The sequence below is a fragment of the Tamandua tetradactyla genome, chromosome 21 (genome assembly GCF_023851605.1).
Source record: "Tamandua tetradactyla isolate mTamTet1 chromosome 21, mTamTet1.pri, whole genome shotgun sequence".
In the NCBI taxonomy this organism is placed as follows: Eukaryota; Metazoa; Chordata; class Mammalia; order Pilosa; family Myrmecophagidae; genus Tamandua; species Tamandua tetradactyla.
The window spans coordinates 4,992,328-5,013,419 of NC_135347.1; the positions used below are offsets into that span (position 1 = coordinate 4,992,328).

Genomic DNA, 21,092 nt, shown 5'->3' on the forward strand with positions numbered 1-21,092 from the left:
CCTGGACCCGCCCGCCACCCAGTGTCGCCCCAATCCGACTCGCCTCCCCGACGGGCGCCCCAGGAGGGAGCGCGCCGGGCTGCGGCTACGTACGGTTGTTGGGGTCGCTGGGGTGCTGGTTGAGCGGGATGATCTCCATGCGCTGCTGGCCGTACAGGTAATAGTCCAGCTCTTCTGCGCTGCAGCGGAAGCGCGGGACGCCCCGGCCATCCCCGCCGCCGCCGCCGCCACCGCCGCCGCCGCACTTGGCGGGGCCCGGGCCAGAGGCGGCGCCGAGGCACAGGTCCTTGGGGGGCGACGGCTCCGCGACGGCGGCGGAGGCCAGAGGCGCGAACACCGGCAGCTGCGCCACCGGCAGGGCGGAGAGCCCCGCCAGCGCGGCAGCGGCGGCGGCGGCGGCGGCGGCGGCGCAGGAGGAGGCGGAGGAGGCGGCCGAGGCGGAGGAGGCAGAGGAAAGCGAGGCCGGCCGCGGTCGCAGGCTGTCCGGCGGGGGCTCGGCGTGCTCCGCAGGCGGCGGCGGCGGCGGCGGCGGCTGGAGGGGCTGGGGGGCGCCCAGGGGGACCACGCTGCCACCGCCCTTGAGCGGGCCGCCGCCGCCGCCGCCATGCGGGAAGAGTTGTTGCCAGTGCTGGAGGTAAGCGGGGTCCACTTTGAGGAAGGCCGAGCCGCCAGGATCTCCGGGTTTCAGCATGTCCGACGCCTCGAGCTGGGGGCAGAGGGCAGGGCGGAGGGTATGCGTGAGCAGGGCCCGGGTCCTGGCGCGAGAGGGGAGGGGAAGGCGGCCGCGGGGAGCACTGGACAGAGCGTCCGAGCCCCTTGGCTCGATCCGTGGCAGCCTCGCTCGGCGGCTCCCTCCTCCCGACTCTGCTGGGACTCAAAGTTTTCTCTGAAGTCGCAGCGCGGCGTGGTGGGAGCCGGGAGCACAGCGCCCTGCTTCCCGACCCCGCTGCGCCCAGCTGCCACCCTGCACGGAGGGAGCCCGGCGAGAGGGCGCCTCCCGGCAAGACTAGGGTACAGGATGCAACCCCCGCCGGCAGCCCGCGTCCGGAGCTGACCCGAGCCCGAGTGGCGCAGCGCCGGAGCCCGTCGGCCTCCAGCAACGGAACCTCCGACCTCTCCATTCTCCCTTCCCGCGCGTCCTGAGCCCAAGACCCGGAGTCCCAGACCCGTCTCGCCTTACCTGCGGATTCCGAACCACCCGCGTGCGCGCGCGTGCGCTGGTCTCGGTGAGCGGACGCTAGAGTGTGCGCCCCGCGCGTGCTACACGCCCCCGGGGCAGCGCGGGAGGAGACCCCTAGGAGAGCCCCGGCCCCTCGGGGACCCGCCCGTGCTGCCGCAAGCCAGGGATGCGGAAGCCCGCAGAGGGCGCGAGGGGGGCTCGGCCCAGGGCGCAGAAGCGCCAACTGACCCGGCCGCGGGACCCAGCAGCCGTGGGCTGCTGCGCTCCGCTGCCGCCGCGTCCCGGCACCTCCGCTCCACGCTCTGGCAGCCTCGCGTCTGGACACGTGGGTTTTACGACAGCACAAAATACAAGTGTGTGTGTGTGTGTGTGTGTGTGTGTGTGTGTATGTGTGTGTGTGCGCGCGCGCGCGCGCGTGAGAGAAAGAGAGAGAGAGGGAGGGAGGGGGGGAGGATGGAGAGGGGGGAGGGCAGGCGAAAAGATTACTAGGGAGGGGAGAGAGAAGGAAGTTGTAACTTGACTGGATCCCTGCACAAGCCGGCGCGCCTCTCCTGCACTAATACCTCCTCCACCCACTACCCCCCACCCCCACCCCCCACTTTCTTGGCGTGACGTCTCCCGCTGGTCCGCGGTCTCTTTCTGCCGGTGACGCGTCTTTTTCGAGTGCGCGCTCAACGCGGTGATCCTGAAAGCGGAGGAAACGTAGAAAGCGGAATGCATGTCCGCACGCGCAGCGCCGTGGCGAGGAGACCCAGTCCCCGGACCTGGCTTGCGCTGCTGCCCGGCTCAGTTTTTCTTGGAAGGTGGCTGGGTGACGAAGTCGACTCGCCGGCCACGCCACCTCTAACATAAATGCCCTGGGGAGAAAAGTCGAGGGCCGGGCGGGGCAGGTTTGTGAGCTGGAGTGCAGCCTTCAATCGGCCCCCGAGAAAGCGGCTTTGCGGAGCCGGGAGGACTGGGATCGGGGGTCTCCACCCGGGCTGCTGGTCTCTGCCGGACTCAAGCCTAGCGGCGGGGCCGAGACGAGGCTAGAGTGGGGGCTGCACCCAGCCTAGCGCTCAGCCTCTGGGGTTGTCTTCCTGGGGATTTCGCTCCCTCTCCTGGTCGACACCCCGAGGCAAGTATCCGAAGCTACGTCTGGTGACACAACTGCTCCCAGACACAGGCGAGGCTGTTTGCCTTCGACTCCCCAGGACTGCACCACAGCGGGCATGTGCAGGTCGCTCACGCGTCCGCGGGGCAGAGGAGGAGCAACCTTCCCTCCCCCAGCCCACTTTGGGGACTTTGGGGACTTCGGTGCACGGGCTCATCCTAAAACTAAGCATCCACCAGCTCTCCACCCACCCCCGGCTCCGCTCGGCTTTTGCAGGTACCTGGCTAGGGGAGGGTATGGAGAGGGTGCGAAATTGATCGGTGGCTCAGGCGCTTTCCGGTCACCAGAGCGGTGTCTACACCTCCAAGAGCAGAAATGGCATTTGTCTCTTCGCAAACAAGCCAATTTATTTAGCACCCACCCCTCTGAACAATTAATCTGCCTTTCTTTCCCGATTTCGGCTTGTCTTTTTGTGTGTGTGTTCTCCAACATTCATTTCTCCAAAGCCTGGGGAACGACCCGTTTAGACTTTGAACTGGCCTCGCGCAGGATGCCTCGATGTTGGATGGAACGGAGTTGGACCGAAAATGTTTTGGCTGGCGTCGTCGCGACAAGGTCATCTGTCATCCTTGGATAGATTGATAGCACCTAAGTTTAAGGCAAACACCACGAGGGAAAGCCTACTATTGCTGTGGGCCCCGAGGCTAACCAAGCAATCTTGATGGACTTCGAACAACTCCACCGGGAGAAGAGAATGAGGTTCTAGGCCCGTTTCAATTACTCTGCTCTCGTAACTGCGGAAGAGTGGCTTTCCGTCCATGGACCAAGCGCAGACTTGTCTTTCTCACGCTCTCGCGGTGCAGCGTTGAAAGACAGTTCGTTGGGAGCGGCAGGGAACCTCTGGGGTGGAAATGCCCACGCTAAGGCAGCGGCCCCGCCGCCCTCCTGGTTGTGTCTGTCCAAGCCCGGTTCTTCCGTGCACTAGTTTCCAAGTACTGGTGGTTCCAAGGAGCCTCTGCCCCGCCCCCGTCCCCTCCCCCTCCCCCGCCGCCTTGAAGTCCTCGGGAGTTTGAGCCTCGGGGCCGCAGCAGCTGCTCAGGAGGCCTCCTGCAGTCCGCACTCTGGGAAGCCAGGGGTGGGGATGGGCGGGGGCCGGGGGTGGGTGGGAGGCGGTGTTCCCTTCCTAATAGGTTTAGCTAAAGGGTTGGTGGGTCCCGGCCACCGGCCAGGCACGCTTTAAGTACGTTTTAGCCCGCCTGGCACCCTTGCGGCGAAGGCATTATCATTAACCCCATATTACTGACTGGGGAGGACACGGAGCCTCAGAAAGGTTAAGTAGGTTGCCCTCGGTCACTCCATGAATGAGTGATGGAGGTGGATTCAAACCAGCATCAGTGAAGCGCCAAATGCGTTCTTTCGCCCACTTCCAGGAAACCTGTACCACCCCCCGCCCCCGGGGGGTGGGGGGGGGCTGGACAGCGCTCCTGCGGGGTGGGGATGGGGGGATCGCTATGGGAGGCAGGTATTTTTTTTTTTTTTTGCTACTGGACCAGGCCAGAAGCAAAGACACCGTAGAAGAGCCTCTCTCTCCCATACCTGTATGGGGTGGCCCTGACGCGACTTGACTCCAGGGCGTCTTAGCGGGCCGGGTCCCGTGCATTAGGCGACAGATCCCTAGGGCATCTAGGGAGGACGTGGGCGCTCGCGTGAAGCGGCGAGCGAAGAGTTCAGGGCGGGTGGGCGCTGGGGAGGGCCGCGGGTGCGTTTCCAAGTCGCGAGAAAAACGCGGGGAGGGGGTCCCCATCCCGGCCGCAGCAGGCCACCCAGAGGCCAGAGGTCAGCACAGTCTTCCCACCTGGGACGCACGACCACCTGGACGCTGGCGGGAGGGGAAGGCGGGCAGCGCTTCCCCACCCAGCTGCCCCTTGGCCCACGTGTTCGCGGTCACCCTGGCGCATCTCAGAGGGGGTTTAGAAAGTGGGAACCCGAGAGCGCAAGGACCCCTCAAATCCTTCCCGCTCCTCTTGGTTACTTAGAAGACGACCGAGGAAGCAAATCACTTCCACCACTTCGAAGGCGATCAAACCTTTATAAAAATCCATGGCTCCCAAATCGATGGGCAAATATTTGCTGGGGATTTGTTCGAGAGGAATGAATAAGGAGCGTGAGTGTATTAAATGCAAACGGGGGGGACACGGTGGTGTTTTTCTTCATTGATTAATGACCTCTAAAATAAAACAAGTGGGAAGAGGAGCTAGGATCGATAAATTAACTAGCCAAATTCATCATTTTCTCTAGCAATTTTCTTTTTTCCCTGAAAATTATCCTCAAGAAGCCCATTGCACCCTCAGTTCAGAGGGAAAGAAGTGGGCCAGAGGTCAGAGTGACCAACGAGTGGCAGGAGGAGGCAAGAAATCAGGAAGGGGAGTCTGTCCAGGAGACCCTCTATCTGATTTTGTTTGACATACAATTAAAAGTTTGCCTTTCATATTAATTAATTTTTCCCGATGGGGGAGGGGAATAAATAGTCTGTTGCCTTTGACAGGAGTCCGATAAAGGATTTAGCAGCTCTCCTCTCTGCCCTCCACGCTCCTGCTGCTAGGTTTAAGGTCACGGGTGGCTGAGTTAATAATTCATTAATGTAGACATTTATTCAGAAGGGCTTTCTGAGATCCACTCTCCCAGCCTCCTCCCAGAGATTTATTTTCCTGGGAAATGGATGGGGGTGGGGGTGGGAATCAGGGTTTGCAGGTGAAAGGAGGGGGTAGGAGAGAATATGAAATGGAGAGAGAGAGGCTGGAAACAAGGAAGAGAAAATATTGCTTAGCCAGATGTGTTTAGCCCGGAGGGTCAAAAACTTGGTGGCATCCAAACAGCATAGAAAACTGGCCTTCTGTGGTCCTTTTTCCTGCTTCTACACCTCTTCATTCATACATCTTCAGAAGGCTCCTGTGCTCCAAAGTTTAGGAGCTGGGCAAAGGACCTCACAAGGAAGCAAAAAGGGAGAAAGCTTCAAAGGGAGCAACCTATCCCCACCCAAGAAGTTTCCAAAGGAGAAGCCTCACAACTTGCCCTTACCTGGAATCTAAAGGAAGCCCCTCTCCTAAGGGCACAGGCAGCTTCTAGTGGACACTTGATACCATCAGAAATGGGATTTATGGGGGCATGACATTAAAAAAAAAAAAAAAAGTTCAGAGCCTCATGAAGATTACATTCCAGAGGGTAGAGATAGAAAGTAAACAAAAAATAAGTAACTGTCAGATGGTAATTTGATTTGGGAGCTATGTATTTTTTTAATAAAAGTTTGATCACTTTCTAAGGGTCAGAGAAATTTTTTTTTTAATTGTAAAGAGAAAGTGAGAGGGCATGTTGGTGGAGGATATTACTATTTTATAGTGCTCAATGAAGGTGTCTCTCACAAAGTATAATTTAAACAGAGATTTAAAGCCAGAGGGTTTCAGTTTTCTGCTCAGAGTGGGATATTCCCTGCCCTACCTTATGAGCGAGAAGCTGAAGCAGTAAAAGGGGCTTCTCCCCTGCAGAACCCTTCAAGTCCTTGGGTGAGGAGTCTCCTCCTTGGCTTGGTTCCTGTGGTAGTTTGTAGCTGTTGTGAGCCCAGAAAAGGCATGATATTTTAATCCTTTCCTGTGGGTGCAGGCCTGTTGTGGGTGGGAACCCTTTAGTTAAATTATTTCGGTTGAGATGTGACCTGCCCCATTCAAGGTGGGTCTTAATCCTTTTACTAGAGTCCTTTATGAGAGGATAAAAGAAATAGCAAAAGCCCAAAGAACTCAGAGAAAAAGCCCCCAGAGCTGCTGAGAGAGGAAGTCAGGGGCTGGAAGCCACAAAACCCACCTAAGAGAGAAGGACCCCATCACCATGTGCCTTCCCATGTGGCAGAGGTGTCCCGGATGCTGTTGGCCAGTCTTCAGAGTTCAGATATCATCTTGTTGATGACTTATTTGGGACATTTTCATGGCTTTAGAACTGTAAATTGCAAGTCAATAAATTCGCATTGTAAAAGCCAACCCATTTCTGGTATATTGCGGTTCTGGCAGCTTGAGCCAACCGAAACAGCTCCCTTACCCCCTGCCAGTTTCTAACAGCTCCCACCTTGTTCTCTGAATATGCTGTGAGCTGCTACTATTCCTTCAATACATCCATTCCTTGTCCACATCGGTTGGAGTAGTTGCCTCTGTTGCTGATGATTTGGATCTTGACATAATGACTCTGATTAGGCTTCAAACTGGGGGGGTGGGGTGGGGGGGCGGGTCTCAGTTCTTCAACTGCCAAGTGAAAGGGTACAGCTAATTGTTTTCTATCCTAAGCTTTCTATAGAGCAGCTACTAAATTCTGACCTTTCTCTCTACCACCCACTATATACCCCACCTCCCAAATGCTGTGAGCCTAAGGTGTGTGGTGTGTAAAACGTATCAACAAACCGAAAACAAGAAAGTCCACGCCACTTATTTTCATCAGCCTTCCATGGATCCCTTTGCATCTGCACTCACTTGTCCTTACTCAGTGATAGGACACAGTGTGCCACCTTGGGAAAGGAAGGATGTGCGGAGGCACATGAAGGAGATGGCACAGGAAAGCTCAGCAAACAAAAGAAGTCAGCTCTTGCCCCAGATGATGCAGCATATGAGCCTCGCTGTTCAGCTTATATGCTCTCCTTTTCTAAGGCCTTGACAGTGTATACATGTCATCTCCTCGGCTCTCTTCCTGTCACAGCAGTACTGAGAAGGCAAGCTCCTCACTTTGCCAGGTCAAAGTCAGCCTCTGGGGGCTGAGAGACCAAGCTTGGTCTATTTCTGACCAGTCTGTTTCATCTTCCGCCAGGAGGCCACAGCAAGCACCTGTTCACTTGAAATGTGCTGAACCCTCCAGCTCCTTTCACCCTGGTCAGCCAACAGCTGTCACTCAAACAATGCCTCTCAGCCACCCCAGGCCTGATTTGTATTTGACCTACTGACCTTGAGGTGAAAGGCTCTCCAATCCATTACCAATCCCTGGAGCCAGTTCATTCTCCCAAGGAAGCCTCTAAATATATCCTTTCCATTTGCAGGAAAATCAGCTATTCTAATTTGAAAAGTCCTCGTGAGTTTAAAACATATTGGGAGGCTGTTCCATTCCTTGAAAATTGGTTGAATGGACATTGGGTAAAAAACAGCTGCTTGTTTTTTCCTAAATCTTGACAAGTAAAGGAAAAGGGAAATAATTAAACAAAGGAGAACCATCCCCTCAGAAACACGTATCCCCTTCCCCTACCTCCACCCTTCTCCCAGGAATCTAATCCTCCATTTTTCTTGGAGTCTGTGAGAACAGATAAGCCCAGTATAAGTTTTGCTATGAATTAACAGCTCTACATAATATCTAATGAGTGCCTACTGTATGCAAGATAGTACTGGTAGGGATATTTGGGCCAATCTCTTTTGATGCTCTTCTAGCAAATGCTAACTTCTTATAACACGGTCTTCCTTTGGTCACCGATTGCTCCTTAGATTAGTAGAAGCCCGTAGACATTGAGTTGCAGTCAGATGAAGCAAGCATGTTTTAGTGCATCCATTCAAAATTAGGGACACATGTTATGGTTGGTTCATTGTCTAGGGCTTGGGGGCTTCCTAGTGCATGTTGGTTCGCTGTCCCCTGAGTGCCCAGAAACTGTCTCTAGGAGCCGGGACAACTTCTACCCTGTAAAAGAAGGCCCACGCTCAACAGAGACTCTTATACTGCAGAAACCATGTGGAGCCTGTCTGCCTCCCTCATCGTATACTCTCCCTGTGAGTGGAGATCCTTTCCCTCCTCTGAGCTTGAGGGGTACAGGGTGACCCTAAAGCTTGCCTTTATTGTATTATTTCTGACAAATCTGTTCTCTGTGCAAAAGCCTCTCAGTTAAAGACAAATAGAAACTATTCTCAGTTGACTTTTGGGGACCAGAAATCTTTCTTTTGGACAAAAATAAATGGGTTGCTGTGGGAAAAACAAAACAAATCTAACTTGTTGTACCCCTGTTTTCAGTGATCTTGTACTGCAAATGGAAAGGTAGGGTGCATGGGCAGGAAGAGTAAACTGAAAACTGTAAAAGAATCAAAAGCAGTAAATGTTGAGGCAGGTCTTAGATAGGAAGTATTGGTTTAAGGGTCAAACCAAAGCGTCATCTGCACTGAGCTCCAGGCTTGGGAAAATCTTTCAGAGTCCCAGCCTTCCCTCTTCAACATCTAGGCTCTAGAGCCAGTAAGTATATGAGTTCAGAAAAGGAAGCCACTGCTTTGGACCAGGGGTTGATCATGCAGAACTTCACCAACAAGATGGGGAATGAAGATCTTCTGGATTTGGGTGAGTAGAGAGGAAATACATTCTAGGCAAGGGGGACTGCCTATGCAAAGATCCAAAGAGGACCCTACACAAATTACCTGGGAGTTCTAAGGTGAGTCCCAATGGCCAGGTGGCTTTCCTTCCTCCATTCAATGAGAATTACAATTAGATAGCTAATAGCTCTTAGAGAAGAGTCAGAGGTACATCTCCTTGGTGGTCCTGCAGTCGCATCCCATAAATTCAGATAGATGCTTTTATGAGACTGTCTTGGCCTAATAAGCTCAGGTTTACGTCCGGGAATCAACTCACAACTAAGACATTTGGGAGAAAGAAAAAAAAAAGCAGTTGAAGGTTCCAGGTTGAAACTATGAAAGCAGCAGAAATTTCAAATGGACATGGTTGGTGAGCTTGTCCTCCAGAGCCATTCCATGAGTCTATGACTTGTTCTTTTTAAACTGCAAAAAATCTATGCATAAAAACATAGAGGGCGGTGCACTGGTGGCTCAGCAGGCAGAGTTCTTGCCTGCCATGCTGGAGACCCGGGTTCAATTCCCAGTGCCTGCCCATGCAAAAAAAAAAAAAACATGGAAAAGCTGAGGAAAATTCCAAAAATTAGCAATTCAGATATTTCAGAAGTAGAATGTGTAGGAAGATGTTCTAGACCAGGCAGATATACTTCCCAAGGATCCTTTCTTGGAAAGGAAAGAAAAAGAAACTACTGAAAAATGACTTCATTTTTTAGACTTAAAAACAATTGGTATTGACTAGACTGCCAGATTCTTAAATAGAACTAAGAGTCTTTGCATGATCTTATAATACACTTTTAGTCTGTTTTCATAATACAATAATTGACAAGTGACACTGGAACATGGATTGAAAAATTAACGCCTTGAAAATCCAGTGATTAATGATTTGACTTTTTACAATGTCATTAAACTTGACTATGTTTTGGATATTTCGCTCTTGTCTGTCTGCATTGGCAAGCATTTTTCAATTGAAACATGTTCGAATGAACAAAATTTTGTTTGGCAGCAACCTAATAGTTAGATACAGATTTCAAAATTGAACATTTGCTTCATAAGCAAATGTCTTTGAACAGAAGCATTTCTCACAATGATTGCCTCAAAACAAATGTTTGTCTTGGAGCCAGCAGTGGGTCATATATTCCATTAAACGCCCATAGGACCATCACTACTATTCTGTCACCTTCAGGATTTCCCATTGATCATATTGTTTTACAGATATCCATAGGTTTCTTTACCAATGTGCCGGTTTGTATCTCTGGTGGACCCCAGAAAAGCCATGTCCTTTACTACTCCTTCAATATTGCTGGCTGGGACCTTTTTGATTGTTCCCATGGAGATGTGACCCACCCAACTGTGGGTATTAAACTTGATTAGATGGAGTTATGACTCCACCCACTCAAGGAGTATCGTGTGTGTAACCTGCTCTTAAATATTCCAAAGATAGATAGACTGAAGACATAATGAAACAGCAAAATTGGTGGCTCTGGTTGTCTGGGGAAGTGAGAGTATTTGGGATTCTCTGCACTGGTGTGCCAGTTTGAAACTGTTGTGTACCCCAGAAAAGCCATGTTCTTTTTCCTAATCCAATCTTTTAAAAAATTTTTGAACATTTTATTGGGGAATTTTCAGTATTATAATTACACAGTATAATGAATCCCCTATGTGCCCAGCACCCAGCTTCAACAATTGTCAGCATATGAGCAATCTCGTTCCATCGGCACCCGCACTCTGCCCTAACCCAGCCACACTGGATGACTTCGTAACAAATTTCAAACAACCTATCATGTACATAAATACTTACATACATATTTTGAAAAAATCGAAAGTTAACTATTTTATGTAGGGAGGTTTAGTTCATTCTCTAGAGCAGTTAGTAAATAGCCAGCAACTATTTGGGGGACTTCATGACCAGAGGCACATTGTATGTACACCAGCCTGGAATGGGTAGAAGGGATGAGATCACAGCACAGAACTGTAAGCAAATTATTTCCACACTTTGGAGTCAGGTGTCCCTCCTGACTGGCATAGAAGGCTGTCTCTGAGTCTTTCCCCAGGGGAAACATAAAACAGAAGCCCACTCTGTTAGGAGCAGGAGAAGGAAACCTTAACCATGCTCTAATTGCAGATTTGATTAACAAATTCAGACTGCTGAATACAAGCTCTGAGCACAATAAATCTACAAGGCTAACACAAGAGAAGCACAGAAGTCTCCACTGGCAGCAAAGAGGCAGGACAATTGAAAAACACAGAGGCTTTTGGAGTTGGCTGAGCTCAGAATTCTGAAGAAGGGCTGTGCTCCAAAAAAGGGGCATCTAGACTAGGCACCAACTCTGGTTTTTGATTGGAGTACCAGGGGCTGGGGCCAGTTCTGAAAAGAATTATTTTCTTCTACTTTGTAGCATCCCATTAAAGAAAGCAGCAGGCCTTATCAGTGTTCAGCACTGCCTAGGCAAGAGCTGTATAAAGAACGTCTGAGAGACAAAGTAGCTAAATGGGCAAAGCAGATTATTCCCTAAAGGTCGTCTCTTCCCCCAAGAAAGGAGTGAATAGGGCTCCGCACAAGTGACTGCTCTATTTCAGAGATCCTAATCCACTTTTATGGGAGCAGACCTACTGGTTAAAGTGGGATTTATTTTTTTAATTAGGTTGTTTCCATGGAGATGTGACCCACCTAATTGTGGGTAGGATATTTGATTAGTTCATTTCATGGAGATATGACTCCACGCATTCAAGGTGGGTCTTGATCCACTTACTGAAGCCCTTTAAGAGGGAATGATTTTGGAAAAACACTTCAGAGCTGACACACATTTAAAGATGCAGAAAGAAAGTACCCCTGGGGAAGCCCTTTGAAAGAAGAAGCCAGGAGAGAAAGCTAGCATCTGCTGCCATGTGCCTTCCCAGCTAACAGAGAAATCCTGATCATTTCTTGAGTCAAGGTATCATTCTCTGGATGCTTTGGTTTAGATATTTTATGGCCTTAGAACTGTAAACTTGTAACTTATTAAATTCCCATTATAAAAACCAAGCCATTTCTGGTATATTGCATTCTGGCAGCATAAGCAAACTAAAACAATTGGATTTTTATTCTTTTTGCAAGTGTACAGTATTTTGAAATTACTTCAAAATAAAAAGTTAGAAAATAAGAAAGAAATAGAAGATCTCAACAAACCAATTACTAGCAAAGAGATTGAATCAGTCATCGAAAGCCTCTCATCATAAGAAAGTCCAGGAGCATATGGTTTCACAAGGGAATTTTGCCAAACATTACAAGAAGATAACTTCAATTCTGCTCAAACTCTTCCCAAAAATTGAACAGGAGTGTGATGGTTAGGTTCTGGTGCTAACTTGGCCAAATGATTATGCCCGGTTGTCTGGTCAGGTAAGCACTGACCTGACCATTGCCACAGGATATTTCATGGCTGATTGATTAAAGCATTGGTCAGCTGATTGCACCTGCAGTCAACTAAGGCATGTCTCCCACAATGAGATAGTCCAATCAGTTGAAGGCCTTTAAGGAAGAAGAGCGCCTCTGTCACTGCTTCTTCAGCCAATGGGCTTTTCCCGTGGAGTTTGTCCAGACCCTTCATCAGAGCCACCAACTTCACACTCTGCCTTATGGATTTTGGACTCTTCCATTCCCATTGTTGCATAAGATGCCTTTATAAATCTTTATGAAATTTACAGATCTCTCCTGTTGGTTCTGTTTCTCTAGAGAACCTTGACTAACCCAAGAAAGGAACTCTCCCTAATTCTTTCTATGAGGCCAACAACATCCGCATACCAAAGCCAGATAAAGATGTAGCACAAGAAAAGAAAATGACAAAACAATAACTCTCATGAATATAGTTGTAAAAGTATTCAACAGAATACTAGAAAACCAAAAAAAAAAAAAAAGAATACTAGAAAACCAAATCCAACAGCACCTTAAAAGAATTATACACCATGGAACAAGTAGGATTCATTTTTGGTAGACAAGGATGGTTCAACATAAGTAAATCAATTAATGTAATACCCACATTAACAGAATGAAGGAAAAAATGCATGTGATCATTTCAATTGATGCACAAAAGGCATTTGACAAAGTGCAGCAGACTTTCTTGATAAAAACACTTAGAACACTAGGAATAGAAGGAATCTTCCTCAACATGATAAAGGGCATATATGAAAACCCACAGCTAACATCCTCCTTAATGTGAAAGACTGAAAGCTTTCCCACTAAGATCAGAAACAAGACAAGGATGCTCCCTGTCACCACTGCTGTGCTGGTTTGAAAGGATGTATGTCCCCTAGAAAAGCCATGTTTTAATCTAAATCCCATTTCTTAAAGTCAGAATAATCCCTATTCAATACTGTATATTTCAAACTGTAATCAGATCATCTCCCTGGAGATGTGATTTAATCAAGAATAGTTGTTAAGCTGGATTAGGTGACGACATGTCTCCACCCATTTGGGTGGGTGTTGATAAGTTTCTGGAGTCCTATAAAAGAGGAAACATTTTAGAGAATGAAAGAGATTCAGAGAGAGCAAAGCAGAACGGCATAGCCACGAGAAGCAGAGTCCACCAGCCAGCGACCTTTGGAGATGAAGGAAAATGTCTCCCAGGGAGCTTCATGAAACAGGAAGCCAGGAGAAGAAGCTAGCAGATGATGCTGTGCTCACCCTGGGCTCGCCATGTGCCCTTCCAGATGAGAGAGGAACCCTGACTGTGTTCGCCATGTGCCCTTCCACTTGAGAGAGAAACCCTGAACTTCATCGGCCTTCTTGAACCAAGGTATCTTTCCCTGGATGGATGCCTTTGATTGGACATTTCTATAGACTTGTTTTAATTGGGACATTTTCTTGGCCTTAGAACTGTAAACTAGCAACTTATTAAATTCCCCTTTTTAAAAGCCATTCTGTTTCTGGTATATTGCATTCTAGCAGCTAGCAAACTAGAACAACAGCTATTCAACATTGTGCTGAAAGTTCTAGCTAGAGAAATTAGGCAAGAAAAAGAAATGAAAGACATCCAAATTGGAAAGGAAGAAGTAAAACTTCCCTATTTGCAGATGGCCTGATCCTATGTACAGAAAAATCCTGAAAAATCCACAGCGAAACTCCTAGAGCTAGTAAGTTAATTCAGGAAAGTGAGATTTCACAAGATCAACACCCAAAAATCAGTAGTGTTCTTATACATGAGCAATGATCAATAGGAAGAAGAAATCAAGAAAAGAATTCCATTCACAATAGCAACTAAAATAATCAAATATCTAGGGATAAATCTACCCAAGAATATACTATCCTTGAACACAGAAAACTACAAAATACTGCTAAAAGAAATTATTGAAGACCTAAATAAATGGAAGTACATTCCATGTTCATGGATTAGAAGACTCAATATTGTTGAGATGTCAATACTCCTCAAAACAATTTATACAGTCAATGCAATCCCAATAAAAATCCCAACAACCTTCTTTTCAGAAGTGGAAAGGCGAATCATCATATTTATATGGAAAGGTTAAGGGCCCCAAACAGCTAAAACCATGTTGAAAAATAATGAAGTTGGAGTACTCATAGTACCTGCACATAATACTTATTACAAAGTCACAGTAATTAAAACAGCATGGTACTGGCACAAGGACAGACAGATAGACTAAGGGAACAGACTCGAGAGCTCAAATACCTACCTCACAATTATGGCCAACTGATTTTTCACAAGCAGGCAAAGACCACTCAATTGGGAAAGACTGGTCTTTTCAACAAATGTAATGGGAAAACGTGTCTACATTTGAAAAAATAAAAGAAGACAAAAATCAACTCAAAGTAGATCAAAGACCTAAATATAAGAGCTAGAGCTATCAAATACCTAGAAGGAAATTTATTGAATCATCTTCAGGACCTTATGTGAGGCTATGGTTTCTTAGACTTTATACTCAAAGCCTAAGTAACAAAAGAAAAAATGGATAAGTGGGACTGCATAAAAATTAAAAACTTTCGTGCCTCAAAGGACTTTATCATGAAAGTGGCTCCAACACTTAAATAAGTTGCTGTGTGACCTTAGATAAGTTACTTAACATTTGTGTGCCCTAAGGATCTCATCTTTAAATTCCTAGGTTTTATGAGCAATCAATGTGCTAGTCTTGGAAAAATTATGTAAAGCATAGGAAGCACTCTATATGTATTATAAATTCTTCCACACATTACCTTTAAAAAACTTGTTGTTTAAGATTTTATGCCCAAAAAGGATGCCAGAGATCATCTTTCAGTCACACTGAGCCAGCCTTGGATTTCCTACTTTTTTTCTGCTGGATCAGCTATAGAGGCAGTGAAGACTCTGAACCCTAAGGCTGAGGTAACCTGAGTCCAGGTGGCAATAGGTGGTCAACATCAACACAGCACGAAGGCTGCAAGATGTACTAAGGACCAACATGGGCCCAAGGGAAATATGAAGATACTTGTTTCCGGTGCTGGAGCATCAAGCTTACTAAAGATGGCAATGTGCTCTTCATGAAATGCAAATTCGACAGCCTACAGCCTTGTTAATAGTGAAAGTAGCAAAAGCCCAGGATGACATACTGTTGATGGAACAACTTCCCATGCCCTAATCATTGGAGAGCTGTTAAACAAGCAGATCTCTACATTTCTGAAGGTCTTCATCCCAGAATGATACCAGAAGGATTTGAAGCTGCAAGGGAGAAGGCACTTCAGTTTTTGGAACAAATCAAAGTAAGCAAAGAGATAGATATGGAAACACTTATGGATGTGGCTAGAACATCTCTACATACTAAAGTTCATGCTGAACTTGCTGATGTCTTAACAGAGGCTGTAGTGGACTCAATGCTACCCGCTTTAAAACAAGACGAATTTAATGACATTTTCATGGTTGAGAACATGGAGATGAAACAAATCTGAAACTTATACAAGCCTAGTTAAAGCGTTTGTTTTGGACCCTGGGGCACATCATCCTGGTATGAAAAAAAAGAGTAGAAAATGCATACATCCTTGCATGCAGTGCACCATTAGAATATGAAAAAAAAACCGAAAGTGAATCCTGGGAATGTGTATGTTTTTTCTTTTAATTCATTTTTCTGGAATGATGCAAATGTTCTAAAAATGATCATGGTGATGAATACTCAACTATGTGATGATATTGTGAGCCATTGATTGTACACCACGTATGGACTATATGTGTGTGAAGATTTCTCAATAAAAACATTTTTGGGAAAAAAATTGAAATTTTTTAAAAGAAGTATACTCTGGTTTGTTTTTTTAAGACTGCAGAAGAGAGAGAGAGAAACTAGTAAAAAGATGAAAGAAAATTAATTGAAGATAGAGCTAAAAAATAATAGAGCTGAAAAAGTAAGTCTACAGTCATTCAGAAAAAAGTTTTTGTTGTCATTAATCAAAAGGGAACTGACCCCTTTTCCTTAGATGCTCTTGCATAAGAAGGCATAGTAGCTCTGTGCCAAGCTAGAAGGAGTTATATGGAGAGGCTGACTCTTGCTTGTGGTGGGGTAGCTGTAAATTATTTGGATGACCTAAATTCTGACTGTTTGGGGCATGCAGGCCTTGTCTATGAGTATACATTGGGAGAAGAAAAGTTCACCTTTTTTGAGAAATGTAACAATCCTCATTCTGTGACATTATTGGTGAAAGGATGAAATAAGCACACACTCACTCAAATCAAAGATGCAATAAGAGATGGCCTGAGGGCTGTCAAAATTACTACTGATGATGGCTGTGCGATTCCAGGCGCCAGTGCAGTGGAAGCGGCAATGGCAGTGGCTCTGGCTAAATATAAGTCCAGTGTAAAGGGCAGGGCCCAACTTGGAGACCAAGCATGTGCTGATGCACTGCTCATTATTCCCAGGTTCCTTGCTCAGACCCTGGTTTTGACCTTTAAGAAACACTAGTAAAAGTATCAGCAGAGCATTCCGAATCAGGTCAACTTGTAGGTGTAGATTTAAACACAGGTGACAAGGTGAGCCAATGGTAGCAGCAGAAGTAGGCATATGGGATAACTATTGTGTAAAGAAACGGCTTCTGCACGCCTGCACTGTGACCAGTTTTCTCCCAGCTGATAAGAGTATGCGAGCTGGAACGTCTTCTCTAAAAGGTTGAATTGAAGCTTCCCGTGTATCATCTGAATCATGAAGACTTGACAAGAGTGATCCTAAAAATATAGCTATGGAATTTTTTGTCCAAGCTTCAAATGACTTTCAAAAGATTTTTTCCCATATTAAACTAGGAGAGTATTGGTAGCTTTTCAAATTATGAAGTTCTGAATTATAATTATAGTGTTTTTTTTTTAATTGTGCTGAAGTGTTCACTTATAAGGCAGGTCCCTTTTACCCAGTGAACAGGATGGGTACTTTAGCTGCAGTGGCATAAAGTTACGTGTTACATAAGCTTCTATTACCTGCTTTGTTATTACATGTCCTTCACAAACATATTATTGATGTAATCCATTTTCTATGGCTGTATTTAATTTATCCAAAAATTCCCTATTGGTGAGCATATGTTTTAAATTTTCTGCTATTATAAATAGCACCGAAGTAACAAATTTTTGTATAAATTTGTATAAATTCCTGGGAGTAGAATTATTGGATCAATTGGAATTTTCACACTTTAGAAATAGCTTTGTTGAAATACTCTCCAAGAAAAGTTTATATTCCGTAGTAGGTAGAAAGAGGCATAAACTGAAGGCAAGGAAATGATAGAGTTGGAAAAAAATATGAGATAGGGATACCTGAGTACCGTGACTAAGGGAGCTGGGCTATCAGAGATTTTCAGGTGACCATATTTCCATGCTTCTGAAGCTTTGCTAATGCAGAGATATCCATCCCAAACCCTCTTACTCTCACCCAAATTACCCTTCCTCCCAAGTGTTCCCCGAAATTGCTTGTATACGATTGGTATCTCTGCGTTCATTGAAGTTGTAATTGTGTGTTACTAAGCTTTGTATTTTGATGGCTTATAGCAGTTGCCTACAGAGTGTGCAATAAATCTTAAGGCAAAATCTTTTTAGAAAAAAAAAAGGATTTTATGCCCTTACAGTTCAGTGTCGTGGGGGAAACTTCAGTTAACACATTTTGGCTTAGCAAGAAACACATGGCATATAGACACAGATGGTTAATTGGTCCAGTTCCTTCTTTTCTTGTTTTCTCCTCCCTCCTCCATACAGTGGAGACAAATGGCTCTAAGGATAGTTGGCAGTTCCAAAATTATGCCACCAAACTCCTTATGCAATGCTGACTGAAAACCAAGGTTGTTTATATTTTTGCCTTTAAATGGTCATAAATCACAATCATCCATTTATAGACTATGTAATCATGACAATTAGTGTGGTATCTCCAAAATTCCCTCAGCCATCAAGGCTCATCTGTTGTCTTGAAACTTGATTCTGATCTCTTTAGGGATGTTTATTCTGGCCTTTGGATTGAGCTATTAAATGCACGTTTACTTGCTTTGATTGAATGTATGTTCTCTCTTTGTAAAATGACAACAACAATCTAGATATTAAATTAAATTAAAAATTTTTAATTAAAAATTATGATTGAGAACACATATATTTCGCAGAAAGAGACATTCCTCAGGGGAGATAGATGCCATTCAGAGTCCATGAACCAGTAGGTATTGTCTTTAGCATTAGAATAACCATGTCTGAGTTGATTGGTTAAAACTCAACACCTGACCCCAACCTAAGTATACACTGCCAGGAAAAGGGCTGCTGAGAGGGATATAAAAATGAAACTTCCAGCTAAAATTTATTTACCATAGTTGGTTTATGAAGTCTTGTGTTAAGGGCTTTTCATATATTATTTCATGTAATCATTATGCTATTAGTTCTACTATTGGCTCTATTTTTTATTCAGAAAACTAAGGTTAATTAAACTGATCAAAGTTGCTCAACTAATAAGGGTACAAACTGAAATTCAAACCTATGCCTGTCACATTATTTGGAGACTCTGGGCTCCAAACAATTACTTCCCTTTAAACCCTTTTTAGTTACTATTTTGAAATACAACATACTCAGAAAGATGGATAAAGCAAATGTGCAGTGCAACAAAAAATTACAAAGCAAACACTCTTGCAACCATAATTTAGGTCAAGAAATAGTACAACCAGCCCCTCAGGACTATTAACATTTCCCAACCAAATCTTTATATTTTAAGAGAATCATTTCAGTTTTTCCTTTATAGTTTTATCACCAAAGAGTGATTCTATAAGCAATATACTTCATTTTTCTTGTTTAAACTTCATGAATGGAGCCATCCTAAATGTTTTCCTTAGACTCCTGCTTGTTTTTCCTCAAAACTATACTTTTAAGTTTCAAACACATTGTTGTGTGTTACTTAAGTGCATTCATTTTTTAACTTTTTTAAATTGTGAAATATGACATATAACACAAAAAAGCAATAAATTTCCAAGAATGCTTTAACAAGTAGTTAAATAGAACAGATTTTAAAGTTTGGTATGGGTCACAGTTTCACAACCTTTCATCTACCTGCTCCAAGACACTAGAGACCAAAAAAAAAAAAACGTCAATATAATGGTCAGCAATTATACTGATTTGTTAAATTCCATCTTCTCTATTATACTTCTCAATCTCTTTTTTTCCTTCTTTTGTGCAAAATAACATATACAAAAAAGCAATAAATTTCAAATTACATCACAACAATTAGTTCTAAAACAGATTTCAAAGTTTGGTATGGGTTACAATTCCACAATTTTAGTTTTTTACTGCTAGCTGTACTAAGGTACTGGAAACTAAAAGAATCATCAGTATAATGATTCGGCAATCATACTCATTTGTTAAACCCTACTTTCTCTATATAACTCCATCATCACCTTTGATCTTCTCCCACTCTTTAAGGGTATTTGGGCTATGCCCATTCTATATTTTTCATGTTGGAAGGGCTGTCGATAATATAGGATAGGGGGATGGAACTAGCTAATGTACTGGAGAGGCTGGCCCCTTTGCATTTTAGGACTTATCTGGTCCAGGGACCCATCTGAAGGTTGTAGGTTTCTGGAAAGTTACCCTAGGGCATGGAATTTTTGTAGGATCTTATATAATGTCCTTGGTGTTCTTTAGGATTGGCAGGAATGGTTTTGGTTGGGAGATGCAAGTTATGATAGGTAGCAAGTCTAACTGCAGCTTGCCTAAGAGTGACCTCTAGAAAAGCCCCTCAACTCTATTTGAACTCCTCAGCCACCAATTCCTTATTTGTTATACTCCTTTTCCCTCTTTTGGTCAGGATGGCATTGTTGATCCCATGGTGTCAGGGCTAGGCTCATCCCTGGGAGTCATCTCCCACACTTCCAAGGAGACGTTCACCTCTGGACATCATGGCCTATGCCATGTCATGACTTGCAGTGTTGAGCTCAGAGAGAGAGAAGCCACACCTGAGCAACAAAAGAGGTCCTCCAGACGCGACTCTTAAGCATACTTATATGTAGGCTAAATTTATCTGCTACATATGTTGGCTTCAAGAGCAAGCCTCAAGAAGGGTTTGGCCTAATAATTTGAGAGTCCCTAATGTTTGATACAGTATCAGGTGTTTCCCCAGTCATAAAGTTTAACAGTTCCATCTTTTCTCTCCCATACCTCAAGGGACTTTGCCAATACTTTTTGATTATCTGCTTAATATACTCTGGGATGTATACAGGCATTACATTAAACTATACAGGATTAAAGGCCTTCATTCTTATTCTGGGTTCCCTGTGTTTGGATTGTTTAAATGATCAATCCAGATAGGTTGAGTTAGACTCTGTGCTACACAATATTTAGGTTCTAGACAAAATAACCTTTCTTCCTTTAGTCTCAAAAAGTAAGTGTCTAAAATACAGATAATGTCTTCCTTACCCCTGTGCTCTGAATTATCTTAATCCCAACCTGGTTAGCTTTGTTCTTATCTCTAAATGCCAGGTTACACATACATAAAATAGTCCCCTCAAACTCCAGAAATAACTACCACTTTGGACTAAATATGAATGCTGTAAGAGCTTACAATCTAGGCCCCAGTTTTCTTACAAGTGTTTTTTAAATGAGATCATACAATATTTGCTCTTTTGTTTCTGGTTTACTTTGCCTCACCAAATGTCCCACAGGTCCATTCACATCATTGCATGCTTCATAACTTCGCTCCTTTTGGCAGCAGCACAATGTTTGATCATACGTATACACCATTGTTTGACAATCTAGTTCTCAGTCAATGCATCTTTCAGCCACCTCCATCTTCTAGGCCTCATGTATAATGTCCAAAGTCAACAGTCCATCAACACTCTAAATTTTAGATAATTTCATTGTTCCCAAGAGAAAGATACCCAATAAACAAACCCTCACCATATGGAAAATCCAAACCTTCTCTTAACTCTTGTCCCTCCCCCCATTATTTACCCTTGGTGATGCTGCAGTACTGTTGTGTTTTCCTGTTAAACAGCCTATAGCATGCAATAGCAGTTTTCTCCCTATACCCCAAAATTATAAAT

General features: G+C 45.1%; 1 protein-coding gene, 1 long non-coding RNA gene and 1 pseudogene across 2 annotated transcripts in view; 1 reads left to right on the forward strand and 2 right to left on the reverse strand.

The window, feature by feature from the left end:
• Positions 1-1,235, reverse strand: part of PRDM6 (PR/SET domain 6) — a 101,203-nt gene extending 99,968 nt beyond the window's left edge. Inside the window, exons 1-2 of the mRNA XM_077138810.1 lie at positions 1,181-1,235; positions 94-706 (exon numbers count right to left, since the gene is read on the reverse strand). Of these exons, the coding sequence (XP_076994925.1) occupies positions 94-691 (598 nt within the window). The 5' untranslated portion in view covers positions 692-706; positions 1,181-1,235. The remainder of the gene's footprint in view (positions 1-93; positions 707-1,180) is intronic.
• Positions 1,236-5,062: 3,827 nt separating this feature from the next.
• On the reverse strand, positions 5,063-6,482 carry LOC143665257 (uncharacterized). Its single transcript, XR_013166815.1, has 4 exons — positions 6,387-6,482; positions 6,129-6,260; positions 5,769-5,932; positions 5,063-5,256 (listed from the first exon to the last, which is right to left on the reverse strand). It is a non-coding gene; the product is annotated as an uncharacterized LOC143665257 (long non-coding RNA).
• A 2,081-nt stretch (positions 6,483-8,563) lies between these two features.
• LOC143665807 (T-complex protein 1 subunit zeta pseudogene) lies at positions 8,564-16,718 on the forward strand (annotated as a pseudogene).
• The last annotated feature ends 4,374 nt before the right edge of the window (positions 16,719-21,092 follow it).